This window comes from Oncorhynchus mykiss, chromosome 5 (assembly GCF_057628025.1).
Source record: "Oncorhynchus mykiss isolate SJ-2025 chromosome 5, ASM5762802v1, whole genome shotgun sequence".
NCBI lineage: Eukaryota > Metazoa > Chordata > Actinopteri > Salmoniformes > Salmonidae > Oncorhynchus > Oncorhynchus mykiss.
Genome location: NC_143026.1, coordinates 53,373,308 through 53,398,892, shown reverse-complemented (window position 1 = coordinate 53,398,892; position 25,585 = coordinate 53,373,308). Strand labels below are relative to the sequence as shown.

The following is a 25,585-nucleotide window of genomic DNA, read 5'->3' as shown; positions in this document are numbered from 1 at the left end:
TCCAGGTGACTACCTCATGAAGTTGGTTGAGAGAATTCCAAGAGTGTGCAAAGCTGTCATTAAGGCAAAGGGTGGCTACTTTGAAGAATCGCAAATATAAAATATATTTAGATTTGTTTAACACTTTTTTGGTTACTACATGATTCCATATGTGTTATTTCATTGTTTGATCTCTTCACTATTATTCTACAATGTAAAAAATTGTAAAACATAAAGAAAAACCCTTGTATGAGTAGGTGTATCCAAACTTTTGACTGGTACTGTACATCGTCCTGTTTTGTACGTATTTAATGTTGTTTTTATGTTTCAGTTTATACTTCAATTAACATTTAGCCACTGATAGTTAGTTTGAGAAACATTGTTCTTTCACTCAGGCTACCCATGCTTTTAATTATTTTAATTATCACAATAAAAAGGAGTTAAAAACAATGAGAAACCAAGAAATATGTACAAATGTTGTGCCTTAGTTCAGTCTAAAAATAATAGCAATTGCACTAATCCAACCATTTATGTGTTATGGGTTTACTCTAACTTGTATTTATGATTTTAAACTAATGGTTGTATAATTGCATATTCATCCAATATTAAATAAAAATATACTGAATTTAGTTGTTGGATTCTACTCTGTCTTTCATGATTCATTCATTGTTTTCAGGCAATTCATTCATAGTTTTGAAGCCGCTGCTTGTTAACCAATTACAATAACCAAATCCTTCAGTTAACCAACTACAATAGACTTATCAAACATATTTTATTTTGAAAGAGCAACAATGTAAGTCACACACATCAATTTTCATTTAAAATACGTACTAATGATGATACAAAACTCGTCTAAAATAAACATTCACTGTCATTATTTCTGACTGATGATTACTAATATTTTTTTTCTCTCCAGCGCTAGGGTTGCATAAAAACGTGTGTATGACATGAAAAATAACTGATTCATGCGAGACTGGCAGAATAGAAGCCGGTTTGTGGAAACAAAATCATACTGAAATGATGCATTACATTTCTATAAGATTCGAAATATGCAGTCTTTTGACACTGATTTAAATCATAATTTTTCTTCGCCCTTTTCAAGAATCAGCCAATTTGACAACGATGAGCAGTAATTTCACCAGGCACTAACTATATATACCTAACTATGGGTCTTTCGGAAGGGGGCTTTCATTATTGAGAAAAACAATTATTTTCAAGAGACAAGTGTCCCTCTTGAGAACAATGGACACTTTTACGGTCCTTTCAAGATTTTGATTTTCCATAAGTTCATTGTTGCTAACAAACGGTACCTGGGTTCTTGGAGTTGAGGGGGAGAATAAAGAACCAAACATGATAACATCTGCCGGTAAGCAGTAACGTTAGCAAATGTGAGCATGGAATACGGGAAAGATGCCGAGTCACATAGCTGGCTACCTATTTTACAAACTTTTCAAGCGAACTAACGTTACCAAACTAACTAGCTAGAAACGGACAAATGTATTCCAAAACATTATTGTTAGTTAGCGTTAGCTATATTGTTTCCTGACTATAGTCGGCATTAGCTGCTGGACAAAAATTTAGCTAACGTTACCTAGCTAGTTGGTTAACGTTAACTAATGTTAGCTGGCTGGCTATCCAAACTTGGCTACCTAAACTCAGCAAAAAAGAAACGTCCTCTCACTGTCAACTGCGTTTATTTTCAGCAAACTTAACATGTGTAAATATTTGTATGAACATAAGATTCAATAACTGAGACATAAACTGAACAAGTTCCACAAACATGTGACTTAACAGAAATGGAATAATGTGTCCCTCAACAAAGGGGGGGGTCAAAATCAATAATAACAGTCAGTATCTGGTGTGGCCACCAGCTGCATTAACTACTGCAGTGCATCTCTTCCTCATGGACTGCACCAGATTTGCCAGTTCTTGCTGTAAGATGTTACCCCACTCTTCCACCAAGGCAACTGCAAGTTCTCAGACATTTCTGGGGTAATTGCCCTAGCCCTCACCCTCCGATCCAGCAGGTCCCAGACGTGCTCAGTGGGATTGAGATCCGGGCTCTTCGCTGGCCATAGCAGACCACTGACATTCCTGTCTTGCAGGAAATCACGAGCAGTATGGCTGGTGGCATTGTCATGCTGGAGGGTCATGTCAGGATGAGCCTGCAGGAGGGTACCACATGAGGGAGGAGGATGTCTTCCCTGTAATGCACAGCATTGAGATTGCCTTCAGTGACAACAAGCTCAGTCCGATGATGCTCTGACACCGCCCCAGACGGACCATCCACCTCCAAATTGATCCCGCTCCAGAGTACAGGCCTCGGTGTAACGCTCAATCCTTTGACGATAAACGCGAATCCGACCATCACCGCTGGTGAGACAAAACCGCGACTTGTCAGTGAAGAGCACTTTTTGCCAGTCCTGTCTGGTCCAGCGACGGTGTGTTTGTGCCCATAGGCGACGTTGTTGCTGGTGAGGACCTGCCTTTACAACAGGCCTACACGCCCTCAGTCCAGCCTCTCTCAGCCTATTGAGGACAGTCTGAGCACTGATGGAGGGATTGTGCGTTCCTGGTGTAACTCAGGCATTTATTGTTGCCATCCTGTACCTGTCCCACAGGTTTGATGTTGTGTTGTTACACGTGGTCTGCCACTGCGAGGATGATCAGCTGTCCGTCCTGTCTCTCTGTAGTGCTGTCCTAGGCGCCTCCTTGCAGCATGCCTAAGGCACGTTCACGCAGATGAGCAGGGACCCTGGTCATCTTTCTTTTGGTGTTTTTCAGATTCAGTAGAAAAGCCTCTTAGTGTCCTATGTTTTCATAACTGTGACCTTAATTGTCTACCGTCATTAAGCTGTTAATGTCTTAACGATCCTTCCACAGATGCATGTTCATTAATTGTTTATGGTTTATTGAAGAGGCATGGGAAACAGTGTTTAAATCCTTTACAATGAAGATCTGTGAAGTTATTTGGATTTCTACTGATTTATCTTTGAAGGACAGGGTTTCTATTTTTGCTGAGTTTAGTTAGTACCTGCATCACATTAGCTGTTACCTTGTTGTAAGGTGTCAATAAAAAAACACATATTTTGACCAATGGGTAAAATATGTTAATTGTGTAGGCAGTGATCAACGAAAACCAATGGCCGAAACCTTACTTATCAGTCATAATTAGAGGTCAACCGATTATGATTTTTCAACGCCGATACCGATTATTAGAGGACCAAAAAAAGCCGATACCAAAAAAATTGGCAGTTTTTTAAATTTTATTTTTTATTTGTAATAATGACAATTACAACAATACTGAATGAACACCTATTTTAACTTTAATATAATACATCAATAAAATACATTTAGCCTCAAATAAATAATGAAACATGTTCAATTTGGTTAAAATAATGCAAAAACAAAGTGTTTGAGAAAAGTAAAAGTGCAATATGTGCCAAATGTTCTCATGAGTTCCTTGCTCAGAACATGAAAACATTTGAAAGCTGGTGGTTCCTTTTAACATGAGTCTTCAATATTCCCAGGTAAGAAGTTTTAGGTTGTAGTTATTATAGGACTATTTCTCTCTATACCATTTGTGTTTCATATACCTATGACTATTGGATGTTCTTGTAGGCTATTTAGTATTGCCAGTGTAACAGTATAGCTTCCGTCCCTCTTCTCGCCCCTACCTGGGCTCGAACCAGGAACACATCAACAACAGCCATCAAGCATGCAGAGCAAGGGGAATAACTACTCCAAGTCTCAGAGCGAGTGACGTTTGAAACGCTATTAGCGCGCACCCCGCTAACTAGCTAGCCATTTCACATCGGTTACACCAGCCTAATCTCGGGAGTTGATAGGCTTGAAGTCATAAGCAGCGCAATGCTTGAAGCACAACGAAGAGCTTCTGGCAAAACACACAAAAGAGCTGTTCTAATTAATGCTGGTGCCTGACATCGCTCAATCAGACTGCTCTATCAAATATAGACTTAATTATGACATAACACACAGAAATACGAGCCTTAGGTCATTAATATGGTCGAATCTGGAAACGATCATCTAGAAAACAAGACGTTTATTCTTTCAGTGAAATCCGGAACCGTTCCGTATTTTATCTAACGGGTGGCATCTGTAAGTCTAAATATTCCTGTTACGTTGTACAACCTTCAATGTTATGTCATAATTACGTAAAATTCTGGCAAATTAGGCGGCCCAAACTGTTGCATACACCCTGACTCTGCGTGCGATGAACGCAAGAGAAGTGACACAATTTCACCTGGTTAATATTGCCTGCTAACCTGGATTTATTTGAGTTAAATATGCAGGTTTAAAATATATGCTTCTGTGTATTGATTTTAAGAAAGTCATTAATGTTTATGATTAGGCACACATTGAAACAAGGACAGTCCTTTTTCGCGAATACGCACCGCATCGATTGTATGCAAAGCAGGACACGCTAGATTAACAAGTAATATCATCAACCATGTGTAGTTAACTAGTGATTATGATTGATTGATAGTTTTTTTAGAAGATAAGTTTAATGCTAGCTAGCAAATTACCTTGGCTTCTTACTGCATTCGCGTAACAGGCAGTCTCCTCGTGGAGTGCAATGTAATCAGGTGGTTAGAGCATTGGACTAGTTAACTGTAAGGTTGCAAGATTGAATCCCCAAGCTGACAAGGTAAAAATCAGTCGTTCTGTCCCTGAACAAGGCAGTTAACCCACCCTTCCTAGGCTGTCATTGAAAATAAGAATGTGTTCTTAACTGACTTGCCTAGTTAAATAAAGGTGTAAAAAAAAAAAAAAGAATCTGCCAAATCGGTGTCCAAAAATACAGATTTCCGATTGTTATGAACACTTGAAATCGGCCCTAATTAATCGGCCATTCCGATTCCGTTTGATGTGTGAACCTGCATTGTATAAAAGTCTTCATTGCTTGCTAGTAAATCGGTCTGACTATTTATAAATTATTCAATAGCAGTCTAAAAAAGGTTGTTCAGGCTCTTAGGCCTGTAATGCGCTAATGTTTCAAATGAATAATGAGCCAATCCTCTCCAACCTAACATGTAAGTATGTTAATGGTTAATCGGTTAGCTGCAAATACATTTGATGGTTCAGGCTTATCGGTCTATAGGTTCATTTGTATAATTTTATGTAATGAAATTGCTGTGTGTGTGTTCGTTAGTCGTCATGCATCTTTTTTTTCACACGCACAGCATACAGAGCCTAATTTGAGGAGAGGAATAGCCTACCAGCTGTCAGACTGCGCAAGAGTAGCTCCTCTTAAAGCTTGTAGGCTACTGGAGTGAACCTACTTTTATAATCACAGTCATTACGCAACAAATAACAATTCTAAATGCAATCGCTTGTTAACTTTCGTGATGACAATGACAAAGGAGATTTTTATTTCTCAATCTCAACTCACAATTAAAGCGCTCCTCCCATTGACCTTTCGGGTGCATAGGCTATATATAGTCTACCTACCGCATCATCCACCACTTTGCAATGTGAGCTTCAGGCAGTATAATTCTTTGAAACCTGAATGTTTTACTTTACTTCAAATAATGAGACATTTCGTACTGGAGGCAATTATTTAATGCCATTAACCAGCATTTCTCTCCTGTTCTATTGGTTTTCATATCAACCCTCAATCTTTCATCATCCAGAAGCTAAAGTCACAATCCTAGTCGTACTAGCAACCCATTGTAGTTGTTGCTATTAGATTCCCCCTTTTCTAGGTTTCTAACTGAGATTTTCATCTGTCACAACTTCTCCTATTAGGTGCGCTGTTTAGAATGGTATTTTCCCCAAAATGCCTTTTGGCAAAATCTTTGAAAATGATATTTTTATTAGCTGCTTCATTACATGTTCAATAATAGTTTATAGCCTTTTGACTTTAAGATGATAGGCTTGCTATTGTTGCATTTTTCCATTAAGTGCTTAATGAAACATGTCCGGTCGTTGTATGCATGCATATATTTCGAGATTTTAGGGACAAGGTAATTTGGCCTTCAAGAGGTACCCAATCTGCCAGGGCACCAAGGCCATGTTCTATGGCACCAAGCCCATTAACCAAAATAGCCAATTATATTTATTTGAAAAACACTAGCTATTCTTTTATGAAAAAACTTTATGTAAATGTTGATAAATCATTTGCCTGTCAAAGTGTAGGTGATGTATGCATGTTGGCTACAGCTTCACTGATGCTGACATGAGGGAGGCACCAGAAAATGTAACCTAACTTTAATGAGACTTAATTTACAAATCGGCTTAAAGCCAGTCATGTTTCGCAAATATAATATAGGATAATAACTTCTAAAGGTTGGATTCTGTTGACATAGCTGCAGGGGTGTAGCCAGAAATGTGTTGGTGGGTGGGTTTGCAGAAATTTGGATGGGCCAACAGAGTATTTTTGCTCAATCTGATTGGATGGGCCTGTGCCCCCCCAGACCCACCCATGCCAACGCGTCTGCATGGGCCTACTGGAGGCACTGTTAGTTAGTAGAGAAAGGACATTGCTTGTTTCAAACCGCAAAATCACACACCGTGTAATCTGAGCGGATGCAGTCAACATTTTGAAACCATTTCGTCATTTCATGAGGCATGTCTTACCTTGTTCAAAGTAGATTAGCCAAATTCCAAATGTAGGGATATTGAGTGAATTATTAAATGAACACTTCTTCATATGCCATTGAAACCAGTAGGCTATTTATCTCATGTTCTATTGGTTTTCAAATCACTTTCTTCCATTGTCCAGCAGCCATGGACACAATCCTAGTCATATTAGCAACATATGCTAGTTGTAACATCTTTAGGTCTTCCCTCTTTCTAAATTTCTAAAGGATATTTTCATCTCTGTCACATGCAACAGCTCGTATTTGCGGTGGGCTTTTGAGAATGGTGTTTTCCTGCTAATTTGATTTTGGAACATTTGCACATATTTGTACATAATGCCGTGTGTGCATTGCTGCGCTTATGTGAAGAAGGAATAGTTTGTCAACATTTTAAGTTATATGTTTTGATCTGTTGCATCAGCCTCGTTGCTGTTATTAATAGTTTGTACAGTGGTTGTATGAATTAGGGATCTGTTTGGAATATTTATTTCTGGCACAAAACGTCAAGTTGGCCAGCTAAACTTTTGTACTACGGTGGATAGTAACTTGACATAAGCTAGTGCTTTTGTTGTTCGTTACTCATCTTGTTGGCTAAGGTAAAGTAAATGTGGACAGCTCTTCTAACACAGGGCTGTCAAATTCATTCCATGGAGGGCCTAGTGTCTAAAGGGTTTAAGACAGCAAAAAAAGAAACGTCTCTTTTTCAGGACCCTGTCTTTCAAAGATAATTAGTAAAAATCCAAATAACTTCACAGATCTTTATTGTAAAGGGTTTAAACACTGTTCCCCATGCTTGTTCAATGAACTATAAACAATTAATGAACATGCACCTGTGGAACGGTCGTTAAGACACTAACAGTAGACAATTAAGGTCACAGTTATGAAAACATAGGACAATATAAAGAGGCTTTTCTACTGACTCTGAAAAACACCAAAAGAAAGATGTATAAATATTTATTTATTTACACCTTTATTTAAGAACACATTCTTATTTTCAATGACGGCCTAGGAACTGCCTTGTTCAAGGGCAGAACGACAGATTTTTACCTTGTCAGCTCAGGGATTCAATCTTGCAACCTTACGGTTAACTAGTCCAATGCTCTAACCACCTGATTACATTGCACTCCACGAGGAGCCTGCCTGTGATGCGAATGCAGTAAGAAGCCAAGGTAAGTTGCTAGCTAGCATTAAACTTATTTTATAAAAAAGCAAATCAATCAATCAATCATAATCACTAGTTAAAACCTCTTGCGACGAGCAATCCCGGATCCGGGATCGTAATCATAGCCTCAAACGAATTAGCATAACGCAGCGGACATAAATACCCCTAGAAACTTTTCCTATTCATGAAAATCGCAAATTAAATGAATTAAATATATTCAAACACAAGCTTAGCCTTTTGTTAATAACACTGTCACCTCAGTTTTTCAAAATATGCGTTACAGCCAACGCTAGACAAGCATTTGTGTAAGTTTATCATGGCATAATGCTATGCTAGGCTCTGCTGCAGCAGGCAACATTTTCACGAAAATAAGAAAAGCAACCAAATTAAATAATTTACCTTTGAAGAACTTCGGATGCTTTCATTCAGGAGACTCCCAGTTAGATAGCAAATGTTCCTTTTTTCCAAAATTATTATTTTTGTAGGCGAAATAGCTCTCGTTTGTTCATCATGCTTGGCTGAGAAATCGACCGGAAAATGCTACCACTACAACGCTGAACTTTTTTCAAAATGAACTCCATAATATCGACAGAAACACGGCAAATGTTGTTTAGGATCCATCCTCAAGGTTTTTTAAACATATATATTCGATAATATATCCGTCGAGGCAATTGGTTTCTCATAAGAAGCGATTGGAAAAATGGCTACCTCAGTATTTTACGCAAGATTTTCTGCGGGAGACACCATGTGACCACTTGCTATATATGGTCCCTTACGGCTAATCTTCAATGGAAATGAGTAAAAATACGTCACAATGCTGTAGACACCTTGGGGAATACGTGGAAAATGTAAGCTCATTCGTAGCTCATGCACAGCCATATAAGGAGTCATTGGCATGAGGCGGTTTAAAAAAATGCGGCACTTCCTGGTTGGATTTGTATCTGGGTTTCGCCTGTAACATCAGTTCTGTGGCACTCACAGACAATATCTTTGCAGTTTTGGAAACGTCAGTGTTTTCTTACCAATGCTGTCAATTATATGCATAGTCAAGCATCTTTTCGTGACAAAATATCTTGTTTAAAACGGGAACGTTTTTCATGCAAAAACTTTAATAGCGCCCCCTAATGCATAACTGGTTTTAACTACACATGGTTGATGATATTACTAGTTTATCTAGCGTGTCCTGCTTTGCATATAATTAATGCGGTGCGTATTCGCAAAAAGGACTGTCGTTGCTCCTAACCATAAACAACAATGCCTTTCTTAAAATCAATACACAGAAGTATATATTTTAAACCTGCATATTTAGCTAAAAGAAATCCAGGTTAGCAGGCAATATTAACCAGGTGAAATTGTGTCACTTCTTGCGTTCATTGCATACAGAGTCAGTGTATATGCAACAGTTTGGGCTGCCTGGCTCGTTGCGAACTAATTTGCCAGAATTTTACGTAATTATGACATAACATTTAAGGTTTTGCAATGTAACATGATTATTTAGACTTATGGATTCCACCCGTTAGATAAAATACGGAACAGTTCCGTATTTCACTGAAAGAATAAACGTCTTGTTTTCGAGATGATAGTTTCTGAATTTGACCATATTAATGACCAAAGGCTCGTATTTCTGTGTGTTATTATGTTATAATTAAGTCTATGATTTTATATTTGATAGCGCAGTCTGACTGAGCGATGGTAGGCACCAGCAGGCTCGTAAGCATTCATTCAAACAGCAATTTTGTGCGTTTGACAGCAGCTCTTCGCAATGCTTCAAGCCTTGCGCTGTTTATGACTTCACGCCTATCAACTCCCGAGATTAGGCTGGTGAAACCGATGTGAAATGGCTAGCTAGTTAGCGGGGTGTGCGCTAATAGCGTTTCAAACGTCACTTGCTCTGAGACTTGGAGTAGTTGTTCCCCTTGCTCTGCATGGGTAACGCTGCTTCGAGGGTGGCTGTTGTCGATGTGTTCCTGGTTCGAGCCCAGGTAGGAGCGAGGAGAGGGACGGAAGCTATACTGTTACACTGGCAATACTAAAGTGCCTATAAGAACATCCAATAGTCATAGGTATATGAAATACAAATGGTATAGAGAGAAATAGTCCTATATTTCCTATAATAACTACAACTAAAGACTCATGTTAAAAGGAACCACCAGCTTTCATATGTTCTCATGTTCTGAGCAAGGAATTTTTTCTTTTTTTTTACATGGCACATATTGCACTTTCTTTTCCAACACTTTGTTTTTGCATTATTTAAACCAAATTGAACATGTTTCATAATTTATTTGAGGCTACATTTATTTTATTGATGTATTATATTAAGTTAAAATAAGTGTTCATTCAGTATTGTTGTAATTGTCAATATTACAAATAATTAATAAAAAAATAGTCTGGTTAATCGGTATCGGCTTTTTTGGTCCTCCAATAACCAGTGTCGGCGTTGAAAAATCATAAGCGGTCGACCTCTACCAGGAACTTGCAGGTGCCTTGGTGGAAGAGTGGGTTAACATCTCACAGCAAGAACTGGCATTTCTGGTGCAGTCCATGAGGAGGAGCAGGTGGTGGTGGCCACACCAGACACTGACTGTTACTTTTAATTTTTGACCCCACCTTTGTTCAGGGACACATTATTCCATTTCTGATGCTTGAGAAGGATCCGATCACGTGACTGGCATTGGCTTATAGGAAATTAGATATCTGAGCGAGCCATGTGAGTGAGAGATGGCTTCGGAGCACTGCAATTGGCAGCTAGGAGAAAGGATGTATAATGATTATGTTCAGCCCAAGGGCATAATGTCCAATTTGGCCGCAAGGCATGGAAATTCAAAGCCCTAAATTGCAGCCCTCCTATCCTCGTGAAGTAGAATAGTAGCCTAGGCTATACAGTGTCGCCCGGCAATACACTTTTATAAATGCCCATGTGGTAACCTACCGTTTGTATAACAGGCAATTTACCGTTAATCACGGTCATTTGGTTACATTAATTTCTGTTAATGCATTTATTAAGTACAGTAATTTACTGTTCTCATTCTCGGGGTGGAAATGTTATTTGCAGAGTTCACAACCTGCTATACTTATGAGAAATACGTTTTGGTTTGTTTCATATCATTTATGTGCTCCTTGTGGGTATATCTCTGTCCTGTTGATGGAGTGCACACACCTGAAATGCTGTACACACCACTTGCGTGCGCTGCAAAATAAATGTACACGTTATTCAATTATTGCACCCACACTGCTTGCGTGCGACAGCGAGCGCCTGCGTGGCCAGGCACTGAAATAGAAGTTGGTTCTATTTGTGACGTTTCTTTTTACTTCCATTTAAATTATAATAGTTCTTCACAATGTTTTAAAAATGTTTCCAACAACCTCCCCCTCGATAATCAGCATTGCTGATCAATAGGCTATGGACATGTTACGTGTATTTGTTTCAATTTTAGTGATGGTCAATTTCATCTTCATATTATAGCATAGCTGTCCCTTTCATGCTTTCCTTGTCAATTCATTATCTTCTAGGCTACATTCGGAAACTCTAAGAGATGCCTAGGTTTTTTAATACGTTTTAAAGAAAAAAATATTTGCTATTGTATCCGACATAGGCTGGTGGCTTTTGATCCTCTCCAACCTGGCATTTCTTAATTTGTTCATTAATATTTATAAGTAATAACTTGAATAATAATAGTAATGAAATGCCATAATGGTAACAAAGTGTAATGGCTTGTTTCAAATAGGTTTTATTAAGAAGCATATCCATGTAAACAAGTGTACAAACAGAATTTTGACCTCCCCTTTTTTGACCTCCCTTATTCTGTTGCCGCAGAGGGAGGAAATGGCTCAGGGATTTACCCATAATGCCAATGGTGACTTTAAAACAGAGTTTATAGGTTGTGATGGGAGATAACTAATGATGGATCAACAACATTGTAGTTACTCCACAAAAGTAACCTAAATGAGAGTGGGGGGAAAAAAGGAAGCCTGTAGAGAATATTCCAAAACATGCATCCTGTTTGCAATAAGGCACTAAAGAATAACTGAAAAAATGTGGCAAAGAAATTACCTTTATGTCCTGAATCCAAAGCCTTATGTTTGGGGCAAATCCAACACAACTCTTCACTGAGTACCACTCTTCATATTTTCAAGCATGGTGGTGGCTTCATTATGTTATCGGTATGCTTGTCATCAAGGACTAGCTTGTCCCGTCATACACAGGAAGACTTAAGGCTGTAATTGCTGCCAAAGGTGCTTTAACAAAGTACTGAGTAAAGGGTCTGAATACTTATGTAAATGTAATATTTATTTGTTAAATCTGAACCTGTTTTTGCTTTGTTATTATGGGGTATTGTGTGTTGATTATTTTTTTCATTTGGTTGGTTTAACATTTTCAAACAAACAAAATTCCTAAACAAAACCACGTGACCATGCAAGTCATTTGTTTATTGGACAAAAATGCTCACGTTAAATCCATTGATGACTATCATCACTTGTGTCCCAATCTTCATATTACTTTCGCTTTGTAAACTGCACAATAGTCGCTCTAACTGCGATGTGAATAGGCTATATTCAGTAGCCTATATCCCCGGGATATAGCTCTGTCTTCCCTAATCTGCATCAGATGCTCTCATAAATGCACCGCAACTCATAATGTTTCAGAGACGGGGCCTAAAACGAACACCCCCCACCACCAAATGCGGTTAGATTTTGGCATTGGCGGGTAAGAATGTTTAATATACCAGCCACGTTGACGGGTGGTCACACTCAGGGCTCTACAGTGAGCATTTCATAAAAATGGTCAAAAGTCAAGTATGAGCACGTGAGTTGTGTAGTTAAATAAATGCTACAGTAACTGTTTTCAAAGTATGTCTGTTAGGGGTGTGGGCGCAACTCAATATTAGGAAAGTGTTCCTAATGTTTGGTATATGCAATGAAATTATACAGAATTGCAAGGAATTATACGTTTATAGACTATTTTAATGTATTGTTTTCTCTTTATTCAACCCACCCTCCCTTCATCTACACAATATTTCATGACCCTAAGCCCGCCCATCCCGTGGATGGGGACAAAGGGGACATCGGCTGTGCTGGTACGCACTTGATCAATGAGACACATTTGACATAAGTTCCGAAAGTAACAATTCTCCTACCTAGCAGTTTTTCATGTTCTATTATTAAAAAAGTACCGAAGTTTCGGGATACGGTGCAGCAATAAGTTAGTACTTCGGTAAAATTGACTGAATGCTTCCAGAAACGTTTATTTTGATGATGTACCAGTAGTCACCAAAACTGGTTTGCCCTGCTCATCTAGCTAGTAGGCAAACTAGATAATGTAAAACAACATGCTGTATAATTTGTTTTCAAAGCCTGGTTAACGCGGCTACCATTTGACCTGTTTGGGCTTCACATGTAGCTGATAGCTAGGAAACTATGACAAACGTTAACTAGCTAGGTACACATATGTATCAGGTTTTATCCATGATGTTGAAACTGACTAGCTACATATTCTTTGATTTCAGCTGGAATCATTTCGCTCCTGGATGAGGAGGAGCCCCAGCTAAAGGTATCATAAACACAGCTTGTTATCCAGTGAGAATACACCAGGGGTCACCAATCCTGGACCTAGAGTACCTAAAATCCTATTAGACCATGATCTTTACATTTTATTCTAACGTTGGGATTGTTTTGCTTGTAGGAGTTTGCTCTGCACAAGCTGAACTCCATTGTCAATGACTTCTGGGCTGAGATATCAGGATCTGTTGACAAAATGTACGTATTTATTTTTTTTGATAAGGAAATGATGCACAAAGTTGTCCGTTTTATTGGAAGAGACGCATGACAAGGTAAACTTCTTCATGATAAATGGGTTTATTTCGAAATGGTGTTCTCTCCTCACAGCGAAGTCCTGTATGAAGATGAGACGTTTCGGAGCAGGGCGTTTGCTGCCTTGGTGGCTTCTAAAGTGTTCTACCACCTCGGGGCATTTGATGAGTCGTTGAACTATGCTCTAGGTGCAGGAGACCTTTTCAATGTCACAGACGACTCTGAGTATGTGGAGACCATTATCGGTGAGTGATGTCACAACTGCATGTGTCCCTAAGTACACAATCTTGATGATGACCTCAGGGTCCTGCTGATCTTTAGGCTTCCCTTTTGTTACATTACCCATAGACACCTCAATAACGTTAAATTGATGTATACCCACTGACCAGCATTGCTAATTCAGATATCAACTCACTGATACCACAAATCACAGCGGTTAATTATTCCTCAGCGGTATAAAGCAGTTATTTGATGACCTCTGTCTCGCCCTCTTAGTCAAATGTATCGACCACTACACCAAGCAACGGGTGGAGAATGCTGAGCTTCCCGAGGATGAGGAGAAGAAGAGCATCGATCCCCGGCTCGAGGGCATCGTCAACAAGATGTTCCTGCGGTGCCTGGGCGACCACAAGTACAAGCAGGCCATCGGCATTGCCCTGGAGACGCGGCGCCTGGACATCTTTGAGAAGACCATCCTCGAATCGGTCAGTGGTTCCCCTGGTCGTCTTCTGAAACAATTCTGTTTTGGTTACACAAATTAAGTTTAATTAGACTACTTAATGTAATTATTAAAAAATTATTATTAAAAAATTATTAGCTTCATGAAAATCCACAGATCATTGTCTTTTTGGTTTTGCCTACATTTGAATGGAATGTTGTGGTGTAAATTTATATCTTCCAGTAACAACTTGCAATCCTAACCCTCTTCCTTTTTTTCGTCTTCAACGGAATGACGTTAGTGGCCTACTGGCCTACAGCTTGAAGGTCTGCATGTCACTGATGCAAATTAAGAAGTTTCGCAATAAGGTACTCCGAGTGCTAGTCAAGCTCTACATGAATCTGGAGAAGCCTGACTTCATCAACGTTTGCCAGGTAACAGGAAGAAAGGACACTTCGATTTGGGCTTAGATTTTTTTTGGTATCCATTCAGCTTCCCACAGTTTGGTGGTAGGATGGTGGTTCTCTGATTTCACCAGCTGAAACTAACATCTTGACCCAGTGGAATTAGTCATTCAATGACAAATTACTTTGAAAATTAACATTATCACATGCACACCTTATTGTTAGGGGGGTTTGTGAGAAACTGCACGAGGAAACGAGAAGACAAACACTATAAAGAGAAGACAAACACATAAACCACTTTTATTTGTAGCAATGTTTTGGTCTGAGGTGGGTCTTCATCAGGACAAACAGGTTGCATGTGCCCATACTCACATGTATTGCCAGCAGACTCAGTCGCTTTGAGGCTGACTAGAGATTACCGGTCTTCATTCCCCCACCTAAATCTCTTTTTGTTTTGGTTACTGCAATTCAGGTTTTAGCTGCAAATGTGTTCAATGTCAAATAAATACACTTTACTAATACAAGGAAGTAACCACTTGACCACCATGCATCACACTCAAACTTTGTCTCACTCCTCCACAGTGCCTGATCTTCCTGGATGACCCACAGGCGGTGAGTGACATCCTGGAGAAGCTGGTGAAGGAAGACAACCTGTTGATGGCCTACCAGATCTGCTTCGACCTGTATGAAAGCGCCAGCCAGCAGTTCCTCTCCTCGGTCATCCAGAACCTGCGCACTGTGGGCACGCCCATCCCTGCCGTGCCCGGCTCTACCAACACGGGCACCGTGCCCACCCTGGACAACGACAGGTAGGCGAGTTGGAGGGTACAGCCTCAAGGTCTGAAGGGTAGGTAAAGGAAATAAAAAAAGGTTACGGAAAGATTGAGGGAGCAGGGAAAATGGGTAGAAAATGTAGTAAGATGTGTTAAAATTGAACGTCGGTGTAGGCAGAATATCTTGACATTTCACAGATAATTTACTGTGAAACTAAGTTGATTTTGCCAATAAGTTGAAGTTTAGCCAATCAGGATTGTATTTTATCTTTGAAGTTGCATGGAAGTTATCATATTTTCTCCTTGGTCTCAGTGATGCTATGGAGACGGACGATAAGGCCGGCAGCTCCCCTGCAGGAAAAGCAGCAGACGTGAGTACGAAAGATCCAATGTTACCCCCACCTCTACCAGATGGTTGTCTTTTGCAATTTTAAATGGTTGTTGTCACCCAAAATAATTGGTCAGCCCTGCCTCTGTTTGCATAGAACGATGAGCCAAAGGACCAGAATGCAAAGATGACAAAAATTCTCAGCGGCGAAATGGCCATCGAATTGCATCTACAGTTCCTCATCCGGAACAACAACACAGACCTAATGATTCTCAAGAACACAAAGGTAAAGGATGCCAGTATGAGTATTAGACATACAGTACCAGTCTCAAGTTTGGACACCTACTCACTCAAGGGTTTTTCTTTATTTTTTACTATTTTCTACATTGTAGAATACTGGGGTAGACATCAAAACTATGAAATAACACATGGAATTACGTAGTAGCCAAAAAAGTGTTGAACAAATAAAAATATATTTGAGATGCTTCAAAGTCCAACTCAACCCAAACCATCTCAATTGGGTTGAGGATGGCTGATTGTGGAGGCCAGGTCATCTGATGCAGCCCTCCATTACTCTACTTCTTGGTCAAATAGCCCTTACACAGAATGGAGTTGTGTTGGGTCATTGTCCTGTTAAAAAACAAATGATAGTCCCACTAAGCGCAAACCAGATGGGATGGCGTATCACTGCAGAATGCTGTGGTAGCCATGCTGGTTAAGTGTGCCTTGAATTCTAAATAAATCCGCAACAGTGTCACCAGCAAAGCACCATCACACCACCACCTACATGCTTCACGGTGGGAACCACACTTGCAGAGATCATCAGTTCACCTACTCTGTGTCCGACGAAGACACGCCGGTTGGAACCAAAAATCTCCAATTTGGATTCATCAGACCAAGGGACAGAGTTCCACCGGTTTAATGTCCATTGCTCGTGTTTCTTGGCCCAAGCAAGTCTCATTTTCTTATTGGTGTCCTTTAGTGGTTTCTTTGCAGCAATTCGACAATGAAGGCCTGATTTACATAGTTTCCTCTGAACAGTTGATGTTTAGATGTGTCTGTTACTTGAACTTAGTAAATTTGGGCTGCAATTTCTGATGCTGGTAGCTCTAATGAACTTATCCTCTGCAGCAGAGGTAACTCTGGGTCTTCCTTTCCTGTGGCAGTCCTCATGAGAGCCAGTTTCATCATAGTGCTTGATGTTTTTTGCAGCTGCACTTGAAGAAACTCAGTTGTTCAACTTTTCTTCATTGACTGACCTTCATGTCTTAAGTATTGATGGACTATCGTTTCTCTTTGCTTATTTGAGCTGTTCTTGCCATAATATGGACTTGGCCGTTTACCAAATAGGGCTTTCTTCTGTATGCACAACTGATTGGCTCAAACACAATAAGAAGGGAAAGAAATTCCACAAATGTACTTTTAAGAAGGCACACCTGTTAATTGAAATGTATTCCAGGTGACTACCTCATGAAGCTGGTTGAGAGAATGCCAAGAGTGTGCAACACTGTGAAGGCAATGGGTGGCTACTTTTTAGAATCTCAAATATAAAATATATTTTGATTTGTTCAACACTTTTTTTTTGTTGCTTACTACATGATTCCATATGTATTATTTCATAGTTTTGATGTCTTCACTATTATTATAATACAATGTAGACAATAGTGAAAATCAAGAAACTCTTGAATGAGTAGGTGTTCACACTTTTGACTGGTACTGTATATATTGGATATATACAGGATTTTTTTTTAACCTCTACCTATTCCAGGATGCAGTTCGAAATTCAGTGTGCCACACAGCCACGGTCATAGCCAACTCCTTCATGCATACGGGAACCACAAGTGACCAGTTCCTCAGGTATAGCCACTATGCTTTAACATCAACAGCTATAACATTAACAAATGGAGACTATCATCTTCTGTTTTGCCAGTCCAGTTTTACATTTCTCTTTTATTGTGAGGGTGGTAGTGGGGTACATTTACCTAGTGGTGTGAGGACATAAAGGAACAACGCTGTGTTTAAATGTGTGATGTGATTTTATTCATTATTTTAACAGAGAGAACTTGGAGTGGCTTGCAAGAGCCACCAACTGGGCCAAGTTCACAGCCACTGCCAGTCTTGGCGTCATTCACAAGGTAAACTTTTGCTGAAACAATTTTGGATAATAAATAAATAGATATCTGAGACCTCTTTTGTTTTTTTTATATAAAGAACCACATTTCACCCACATCTCTGTTTCAGGGCCACGAGAAAGAGGCGCTGCAGTTGATGGCCACATATCTGCCCAAAGACACCTCCCCTGGATCGGCCTACCAGGAGGGAGGTGGCCTGTACGCCCTCGGGCTGATCCACGCCAACCACGGGGGGGACATTATCGACTACCTGCTCAGCCAGCTCAAGAACGCCAGCAACGACGTGAGTGGCAACAAGATGCGTGACATTTATTGTGCCCAATTCCAAATCAACCCATAGCCTCCCTACCCCTTTGGTCACTTAGATTTGATCTTGTGTGTAAGCAGTATAGAAATAATTATCCGAAGCCCATCAGAGGGATATCATATCACATTTGAGTTGAATACAAAGTTGTCTTCGTGTCTGTGGTTTGCTTTGTTTCCTTCCACAGATTGTCCGTCACGGCGGAGGTCTAGGCCTGGGATTGGCTGCCTTGGGTACGGCCAGGCAGGATGTTTACGACCTGCTCAAGTCTAACCTGTACCAGGATGATGCAGTAACAGGTACATGAACCTGAACAGACAATAGGGAATTCAGTGCTATTCAAGTTTAAATGTAGCCAACTAGCATCTCTATGTAGCCTTTATAGAGTGTAACATGGGATGTCAAATCCCCATCGGTAGTGAATTCAGAAAAACATTTTGATAAGAGTTCAGTGATACTAGAAAAAACAACATAGGAGCACCGTGTTGTCCTATTGTATATCCTATAGGAGCACTGTGTTCTATATGTAGAGGGCAGAGATCATTGAGGCGTGGTCTGCATTTTTCATACAGACAAATATGGAAACGGTCATCTTTCTGTTTTGTATGCGTTCTCCAATATATTGTATTAAAAGCACATTTTTGTTGCACTATTCTCACACACACAAACACTCATCATTCGCTGCTTCAAGTTCAGTAGCCTATACCTCTCCTCTCCTAGTTGGGCATGCAAGATCGTGTGTGACAATAGGCTAAATGTGTGATCTCAATTAAATGCATGGGCAGAGAAGCATGGTACAGTTTCTTTCCAAGGAAATTCACTTTAATACGATTAGGCTACAGTTTACTACAGTATCTTGAAATAAATATTGATAATGGAAAGAAGTGGAGGGCGCTCAACCAACAGATATACTTTTGAGAAGTTGGGGAAATGTTGCCCATGCTCTGTCAATGGGTTGTGCAGTGCATTCTGGGCAATTCTGGGAAAAAAGGAGCGCTCTCCTTCAAGGGGTGAAGGGGAGTTTATTGGGCGCTAGCTCAAAAACCCAACATAAGCACGAATTTCGTCAACAAGAAGTACAACATTACAAATCTTTTAGTATTATCGTATAGCTTTATAATCGTGACATTACATACTTTTGAGGAAAATAGGCACGTTTATCGACATATACACTGACTTTGAGAAGGGGATTGTGTGACAATTAGCTTAACGACTACGTGACTCAGCATGACAACTTGAACGCGATTGGTTGACAATCTGCTGCGTGGGGCGTTATACATTTCTTTATTCATTGTATTCCTATCTGCTTTCTATAATATATCTGGCAACAGCACAATGCAAATCACCCTGGACTAAAAAGGCAGACACAAATAGGAAAAATTAAGTTCAATTACACATTTCTCAAGGTAGGAATATCGCAAAAATATGATCAATGGCTCATTCGAGAGAAGAAATCCTTCTGAGTAAAGACATCGGCCAGTATTGAAATTTGACATGTATGATACATGTTTTTGCGATCTAAAAGTTGTATTCCTGTTAACTTCCAGTGTAGTCAATGACTTCATCATGGTGCTACGTCATACCGGATGGATTTCTGGCTGCTTAAACGCTGTTAAAACTTCTTGCTCCTACTTGAGACGCAGATGTCTCAACTAGGCACCTGGAAATGCAAATGCGCTACGCTAAATGCTAAATGTACTTGTTAAAACTCAAACGTTCATCAAAATACACATGCAGGGTATAGAATTAAAGCTACACTCGTTGTGAATCTAGCCAACAAGTCAGATTTTTAAAATGCTTTTTGGCGAAAGCATGAGAAGCTATTATCTGATAGCATGCAACACCCCAAAATGCCTGATTGCGACCTAAACAAAATATTTAGCGTAGCCGGCGCTACACAAAACGCAGAAATAAAATTAAAACATTCATTACCTTTGACGAGCTTCTTTCTTGGCACTCCTATATGCCCCATAAACATCACTATTGGGTCTTTTTTTCGATTAAATCGGTCCATATATACCCAAAATAGCCATCTATGGAAGCTGTGTAATTCAGAAAAAAACATAGTTTTAAAACGCAGCGTCATTTTTAAAAATTAAAAAAGTTGACGATAAACTTTCACAAAACACTTCGAAATACTTTTGTAATCCAACTTTAGGTATTAGTAAACATTTACAATCTATCAAAATGATCACTTGGCGATGTGTATTCAATAGCTCCTCGTCTTCAAATCAATGGCTGAAAATGTGCACTTCAAAACATCCTGGCGGAGACCGGAAGAAATGGAATCCAGTTAGTTGGATTTACCAACAAAAAACTCCCCGGATAATGACGACAATGGCGACATGTGTGGAATCTGTAGGAATTGCATGCAGGTCCATAATTAATTTTGTGCCCTTTTAACAATCCATGAAAGTGACGCATGGATATTATTTTTAGCTTTCAGTGAGCAGTTTTTCTTGCGCTTTTCGATGAAACACACGATCTGTTATAGTCACAGCCGTGATTTAACCAGTTTTAGAAACTTCAGAGTGTTTTCTATCCACACATACTAATCATATGCATATACTATATTCCTGGCATGAGTAGCAGGACGCTGAAAAGTTGCGCGATTTTTAACAGAATGTTCGAAAAAGGAGGGGGTAGGATGAAGAGGTTTTAACTCAAATACAGATGAAAACATGAAATGACCCAGGGAATTGATAGAACATCACTCAGAGATGCACAAAAACAATATAACATTCAAAATGGGTGAACCTTTCCTTTAAGGTAGGCTAGATTATGGAAAACGTAGCTGAAGTAAAAGCGCAAGTGTCCGTTCTCTTTCCAACTCTGGCTCTTTCAACCTGTCAAGCCTATTGGCTGATATAGCCCAGTAATACCGATAGCTTAATATAATTGGCCACGTGAGAATTTCTTGGTTATTTTTGCCCATTTTGGTTTTGACTATAAGGCACAAAAATTGCTGGGACCATGGCTGCCAAGCAAGCTGTGTCACATACGCCTAAAATAACAATTGCAGGACTGCGGTTTGGTACGGGACCAGTTCTTGCGGGTGGGAGTCGGACAAAAGGCCAGCGGGAGTAGGCACGTGAGGTATGAAAAGTTGTAGGAGTGGGTGGGATAAAGAAATCAGTCCCGCACAGACCTCTACCATCATGCGGTGCTCATGTCTGCGTCTGCCCTCTGTTCCCAGGTGAAGCTGTGGGGCTGGCCCTGGGGCTGGTCATGCTGGGCTCGAAGTCGGCACAGGCCATTGAGGACATGGTGGGCTACGCCCAGGAGACGCAGCACGAGAAGATCCTGCGCGGCCTGGCCGTTGGAATCGCCATGGTCATGTACGGACGCATGGAGGAGGCAGACACGCTCATCGAGAGCCTCTGCAGAGACAAGGTAACAGTCACACGCACACACTCTTCTTCAATTATACCTGGTGATGATGGGTATATGCATTCTCAGCACTTTGCATTGTAATTTATTCACATTTATTCCTTGGCTATGCACCCATGACAGTTAACCCTTTTGCCTATTGTTGCCAAATGTGGTTGCTTTTGCTTTTTTCCTGCCCGTATTCATCTGTATTAATTTACTGTGACCATGAATACCTCTCTTGAACTGTACAGCTCTGGAAAAAATTAAGAGACTGATGGATATTTTTCTTAAATCAGCATCTCTAAATGTATGGCTTCCATTCCAGTGTCTGTTGAATTCCAACACAGGCACACCTCATTCTACTGAATGAGGTACTAATTAGGTGATCATCTGAACCTTATTTAACTAGGAAAAGTATAAAAAACACTGCTGTGGTCATCACTCTCCTCTTGCAATAGGACCAGCTGGATGGCAAAAGCAGTGCTAGTAGTACCTCAAGTAATTGGAATTAAAAATAACAATTGACCATGCCAAAAGAGTTGAAAAGGAATGTTTTGAGTGAGCGAAATAAGGGTTCAATTATGGCTTTACTGGCAGAGGGATACAGTGAGTGTCAGGTTGCTTCCATCCTTACAATTTCAAAGACGGCGGTTCATAAGGACAAGGTCAAGCAGCAGACATTGGGGACAACAAAGCTACAGACCGGCAGAGGGCGAAAATAACTCCACTGACGGGGATGACCGACAACTCATTTGAATGTCACTCAACAACCGTAGGATGATATCAAGTGACCTACAAAAAGAATGTCAAAAGGCAGCTGGGGTGAAGTGCATGGCGAGGACGGTTCGAAACAGGCTCTTAGGGGCGGGGCTGAAGTCGTGCAAAGCTAGAAAAAAGACCAATGAGAAGAAAAGAGCCAGGCTGAGGTTTGCAAAAGACCATAAGGATTGGACTGTAGTAAGGAGTAAGGTCATCTTCTCGGATGAGTCCAATTTTCAGCTTTGCCAAACACCTGGTTGTCTAATGGTTAGACAGAGACCTGGAGAGGCCTACAAGCCACATTGTCTCGCACCCACTGTGCAATTTTGGAGGATCTGTGATGTTCAGGGGGTGCTTCAGCATGGCTGGAATCGGGCAGATTTGTCTTTGTGAAGGACGCATGAATCAAGCAAACAAGGTTGTCCTGAAAGAGAACATGCTTCCTTCTGCTCTGACAATGTTCCCCAACTCTGAGGATTGTTTTTTCCAGCAGGACAATGCCACACAGCCAAGGTGTGGATGGAGAACCACCAGATCAGGACCCTGTCATGACCAACCCTGTCAGGGCCTGAACTCCATTGAAAACCTCTGGAATGTGATCAAGAGGAAGATGGATGGTCACAAGCCATCGAACAAAGCCGAGCTGCTTGAATTTTTGCGCCGGGAGTTGCATAAAGTCACCCAACATCAATGTGAAAGACTGGCGGAGAGCATGCCAAGAAAATCCAGGTTATTCCACCAAATATTGATTTCTGAACTCTTCCTAAGTTAAAACATTATTGTGTTTTAAAAATGAATATGAACTTATTTTCTTTGCATTATTCGAGATCTGACAACACTGCATCTTTTTTTGTTGTTTTGACCATTTTCTGCAAATAAATGCTCTAAATGACTATTTTTATTTGGATTTGGGAGAAATGTTGTCAGTAATTTATAGAATCAAACAAAAATTTTCATTTTACCCAAACACATACCTATAAATAGTAAAACTAGAGAAACTGATCATTTTGCAGTGGTCTCTTCATTTTTTCCCAGGGCTGTCTATTTCTACACTGAGGTTGGAATAATATTGTGAAAATCCGCTTTTAGTGTAAAAGCTGTTCAATTGAAATAACAGCCTGTTTTGGTGGGTGTCGGCCTGCCCGGTGACGACATCAGACGGTAAATGAGTTAATAGACCAATAAGAGTGTTCAATACCACTGCCAAAAACAGCTAAATTTCAGTTTTCCCCTCCCCATTTAGACCACTCCCTGACAGTTCTATCAAAATGCTTGCTTGAGAAATGACTCTTTGCTAAGAAGTTGTTTTTTTTTCTTCTTTTTGGCTATTTTGATTGAGAACGATCACCGTAAGGTTCTTAATTGTTACCCAGAAATGATTTGATATTGAGATGAAAATGTCTGCAATGGACCTTTAAAAAAAAAATGTGCTAGATGTCAAATAAGATGTAGATGTTGTTGACCACACATTGTTGCCATGGCTAGACTTACTGCTGCAGACTCGTCTCTTAACTAAGGCTTTGTGTTCTGTCACTGTGTCTGCTCTAGGACCCGATCCTGTATGTACACAGTGGGCATGGCCTACTGCGGCTCCGGAAACAACAAGGCCATCAGACGTCTGCTGCATGTGGCTGTAAGTATCCTCCTTCCCCTTTCTCACGCAAGACACCGACAACCAGGTAACAGAGCACGCCATGGATAGCCAAGCTATTAAGTATTGTAATTGTGAGGATGGTTATGACAGTGTGTTGGTATACTATATACAAAAGTATGTGGGCACCCCTTCAAATTATTGGATTCCAAACTGCCTCTGGAAGCAACTGAGAAAGCCCTTTCCTGTTTCAGCATTACAATGCCCCTGTGCACAAAGCGAGGTCCATACAGAAATGGTTTGGTGTGAAAGAACTTGACTGGCCTGCACAGAGTCCTGACCTAATCCCCATCTAACACCTTTGGGATGAATTGGAACGCCGATTGCAAGACAGGCCTAATCGCCCAACATTGGTGCCCAACTTCACAAATGCTCTTGTGGCTGAATAGAAGCAAGTCCCCGCAGCAATGTTCCAACATCTAGTGGAAAGCCTTCCCAGAAGAGTGGAGGCTGTTATCACAGCAAAGGGGAGACCAACTCCATATTAATGGCCATGATTTTGGAATGAGATGTTTGACGAGCAGATGTCCACATACATCTGGTCATCTAGTGTATATTTTTCACGATAATTAAATCCTTTGGTAGTACAGAAAGCCCAAATAGATTAATTAATGTTATTGTTACTGGGTCAGATGGTTGTTCCTACAGATGGCAGCCTGCATAAGTGAAAGTTGTGATTAAGCTTTGATATGAGCTGTTTATGAACAAAAGTATGGACTTCTCCCAAATCTTTGATATTTTGGCTGATTGGGAGTTTTTCGTTTTTGCTTTTGTGCAGCAAAATTATTAGTAGTGGATGTTACATTATCATCTTGCCCCAACGCATTCTTCCTGCTGTTAATTCATCATTCTCTACCTTTTCAGGTGAGCGACGTGAACGATGATGTCAGAAGGGCAGCGGTGGAATCCATTGGATTCATCATGTTCAGGTAAGGCCTTGGCTCTATACAAACCTGTATACCTCTATGTAATCCCCTTTTTGCCCAGCTGAGGTCCCCCTACTTTCAGCCTCTTAGTCCACTGTGAGTCTCAGCCAAGCGAACTCTGATTAATCAGCCCCTACTTGTATACACATAGATGGCATTCTTCCCATATCCCGGGAATACTTTCCAAATGCGTTTGGAGTATGTCCTCGAATGGGTATTGTTGGCCGTTTATGTAGCCTCCTCCCCCTTATCCCGACCGTTAAAACATCCAAAGCAAACAGTGAGATAGATATCTTCCGCCCAGACCTCAGATTAATAGATGGGGCTTTTCCACTTGTGAATGCCACTGGGGCTGTTACCCACCTTCTGCCCAGAGGTTAATCCATGTTCTCCCGTCAAGTATTAGGTTTTCACATGTCTTCACCACAGCCTGTGGAATTGTCTTCTTGCTTGGCTAGAGAGTTAATGTTGTCTGAACACTTGTTTTGGGTTTTAAGTAACCAAGGGCATGCAGTATAGTTACATTTAAGCCCAGTTGGAGCTCTGGGCTGATCTGTTTTCTTATAAACTGAATTGTTTATGTAAGTGATGGGTGTTAAATGTTTTGAAAGTGTGATTAAGTTTCTGAAATGTGAGAACTTGTTTGATGTTCAAGTTAAATCTATTGTGCATGAAAACCCTTTGAACCACCCTTGTGTTGGTCCGTGCAATGGTTTTCGGTAGTCTT

At 40.3% G+C, this 25,585-nt stretch overlaps 1 protein-coding gene across 1 annotated transcript in view; it reads left to right on the top strand.

Moving 5' to 3' along the window:
- The first annotated feature begins 1,191 nt into the window (after nt 1–1,191).
- LOC110522962 (26S proteasome non-ATPase regulatory subunit 1-like) overlaps nt 1,192–25,585 on the top strand; it is a 109,562-nt gene continuing 85,168 nt past the window's right edge. The window contains exons 1-18 of the mRNA XM_090236684.1: nt 1,192–1,345; nt 13,248–13,291; nt 13,424–13,497; nt 13,627–13,796; nt 14,047–14,254; nt 14,499–14,643; nt 15,196–15,422; nt 15,700–15,757; nt 15,798–15,800; nt 15,872–16,000; nt 17,483–17,571; nt 17,771–17,849; nt 17,956–18,129; nt 18,338–18,449; nt 21,347–21,543; nt 22,772–22,794; nt 23,830–23,914; nt 24,797–24,861. Of these exons, the coding sequence (XP_090092810.1) occupies nt 1,330–1,345; nt 13,248–13,291; nt 13,424–13,497; nt 13,627–13,796; nt 14,047–14,254; nt 14,499–14,643; nt 15,196–15,422; nt 15,700–15,757; nt 15,798–15,800; nt 15,872–16,000; nt 17,483–17,571; nt 17,771–17,849; nt 17,956–18,129; nt 18,338–18,449; nt 21,347–21,543; nt 22,772–22,794; nt 23,830–23,914; nt 24,797–24,861 (1,898 nt within the window). The 5' untranslated portion in view covers nt 1,192–1,329. The remainder of the gene's footprint in view (nt 1,346–13,247; nt 13,292–13,423; nt 13,498–13,626; nt 13,797–14,046; nt 14,255–14,498; nt 14,644–15,195; nt 15,423–15,699; nt 15,758–15,797; nt 15,801–15,871; nt 16,001–17,482; nt 17,572–17,770; nt 17,850–17,955; nt 18,130–18,337; nt 18,450–21,346; nt 21,544–22,771; nt 22,795–23,829; nt 23,915–24,796; nt 24,862–25,585) is intronic.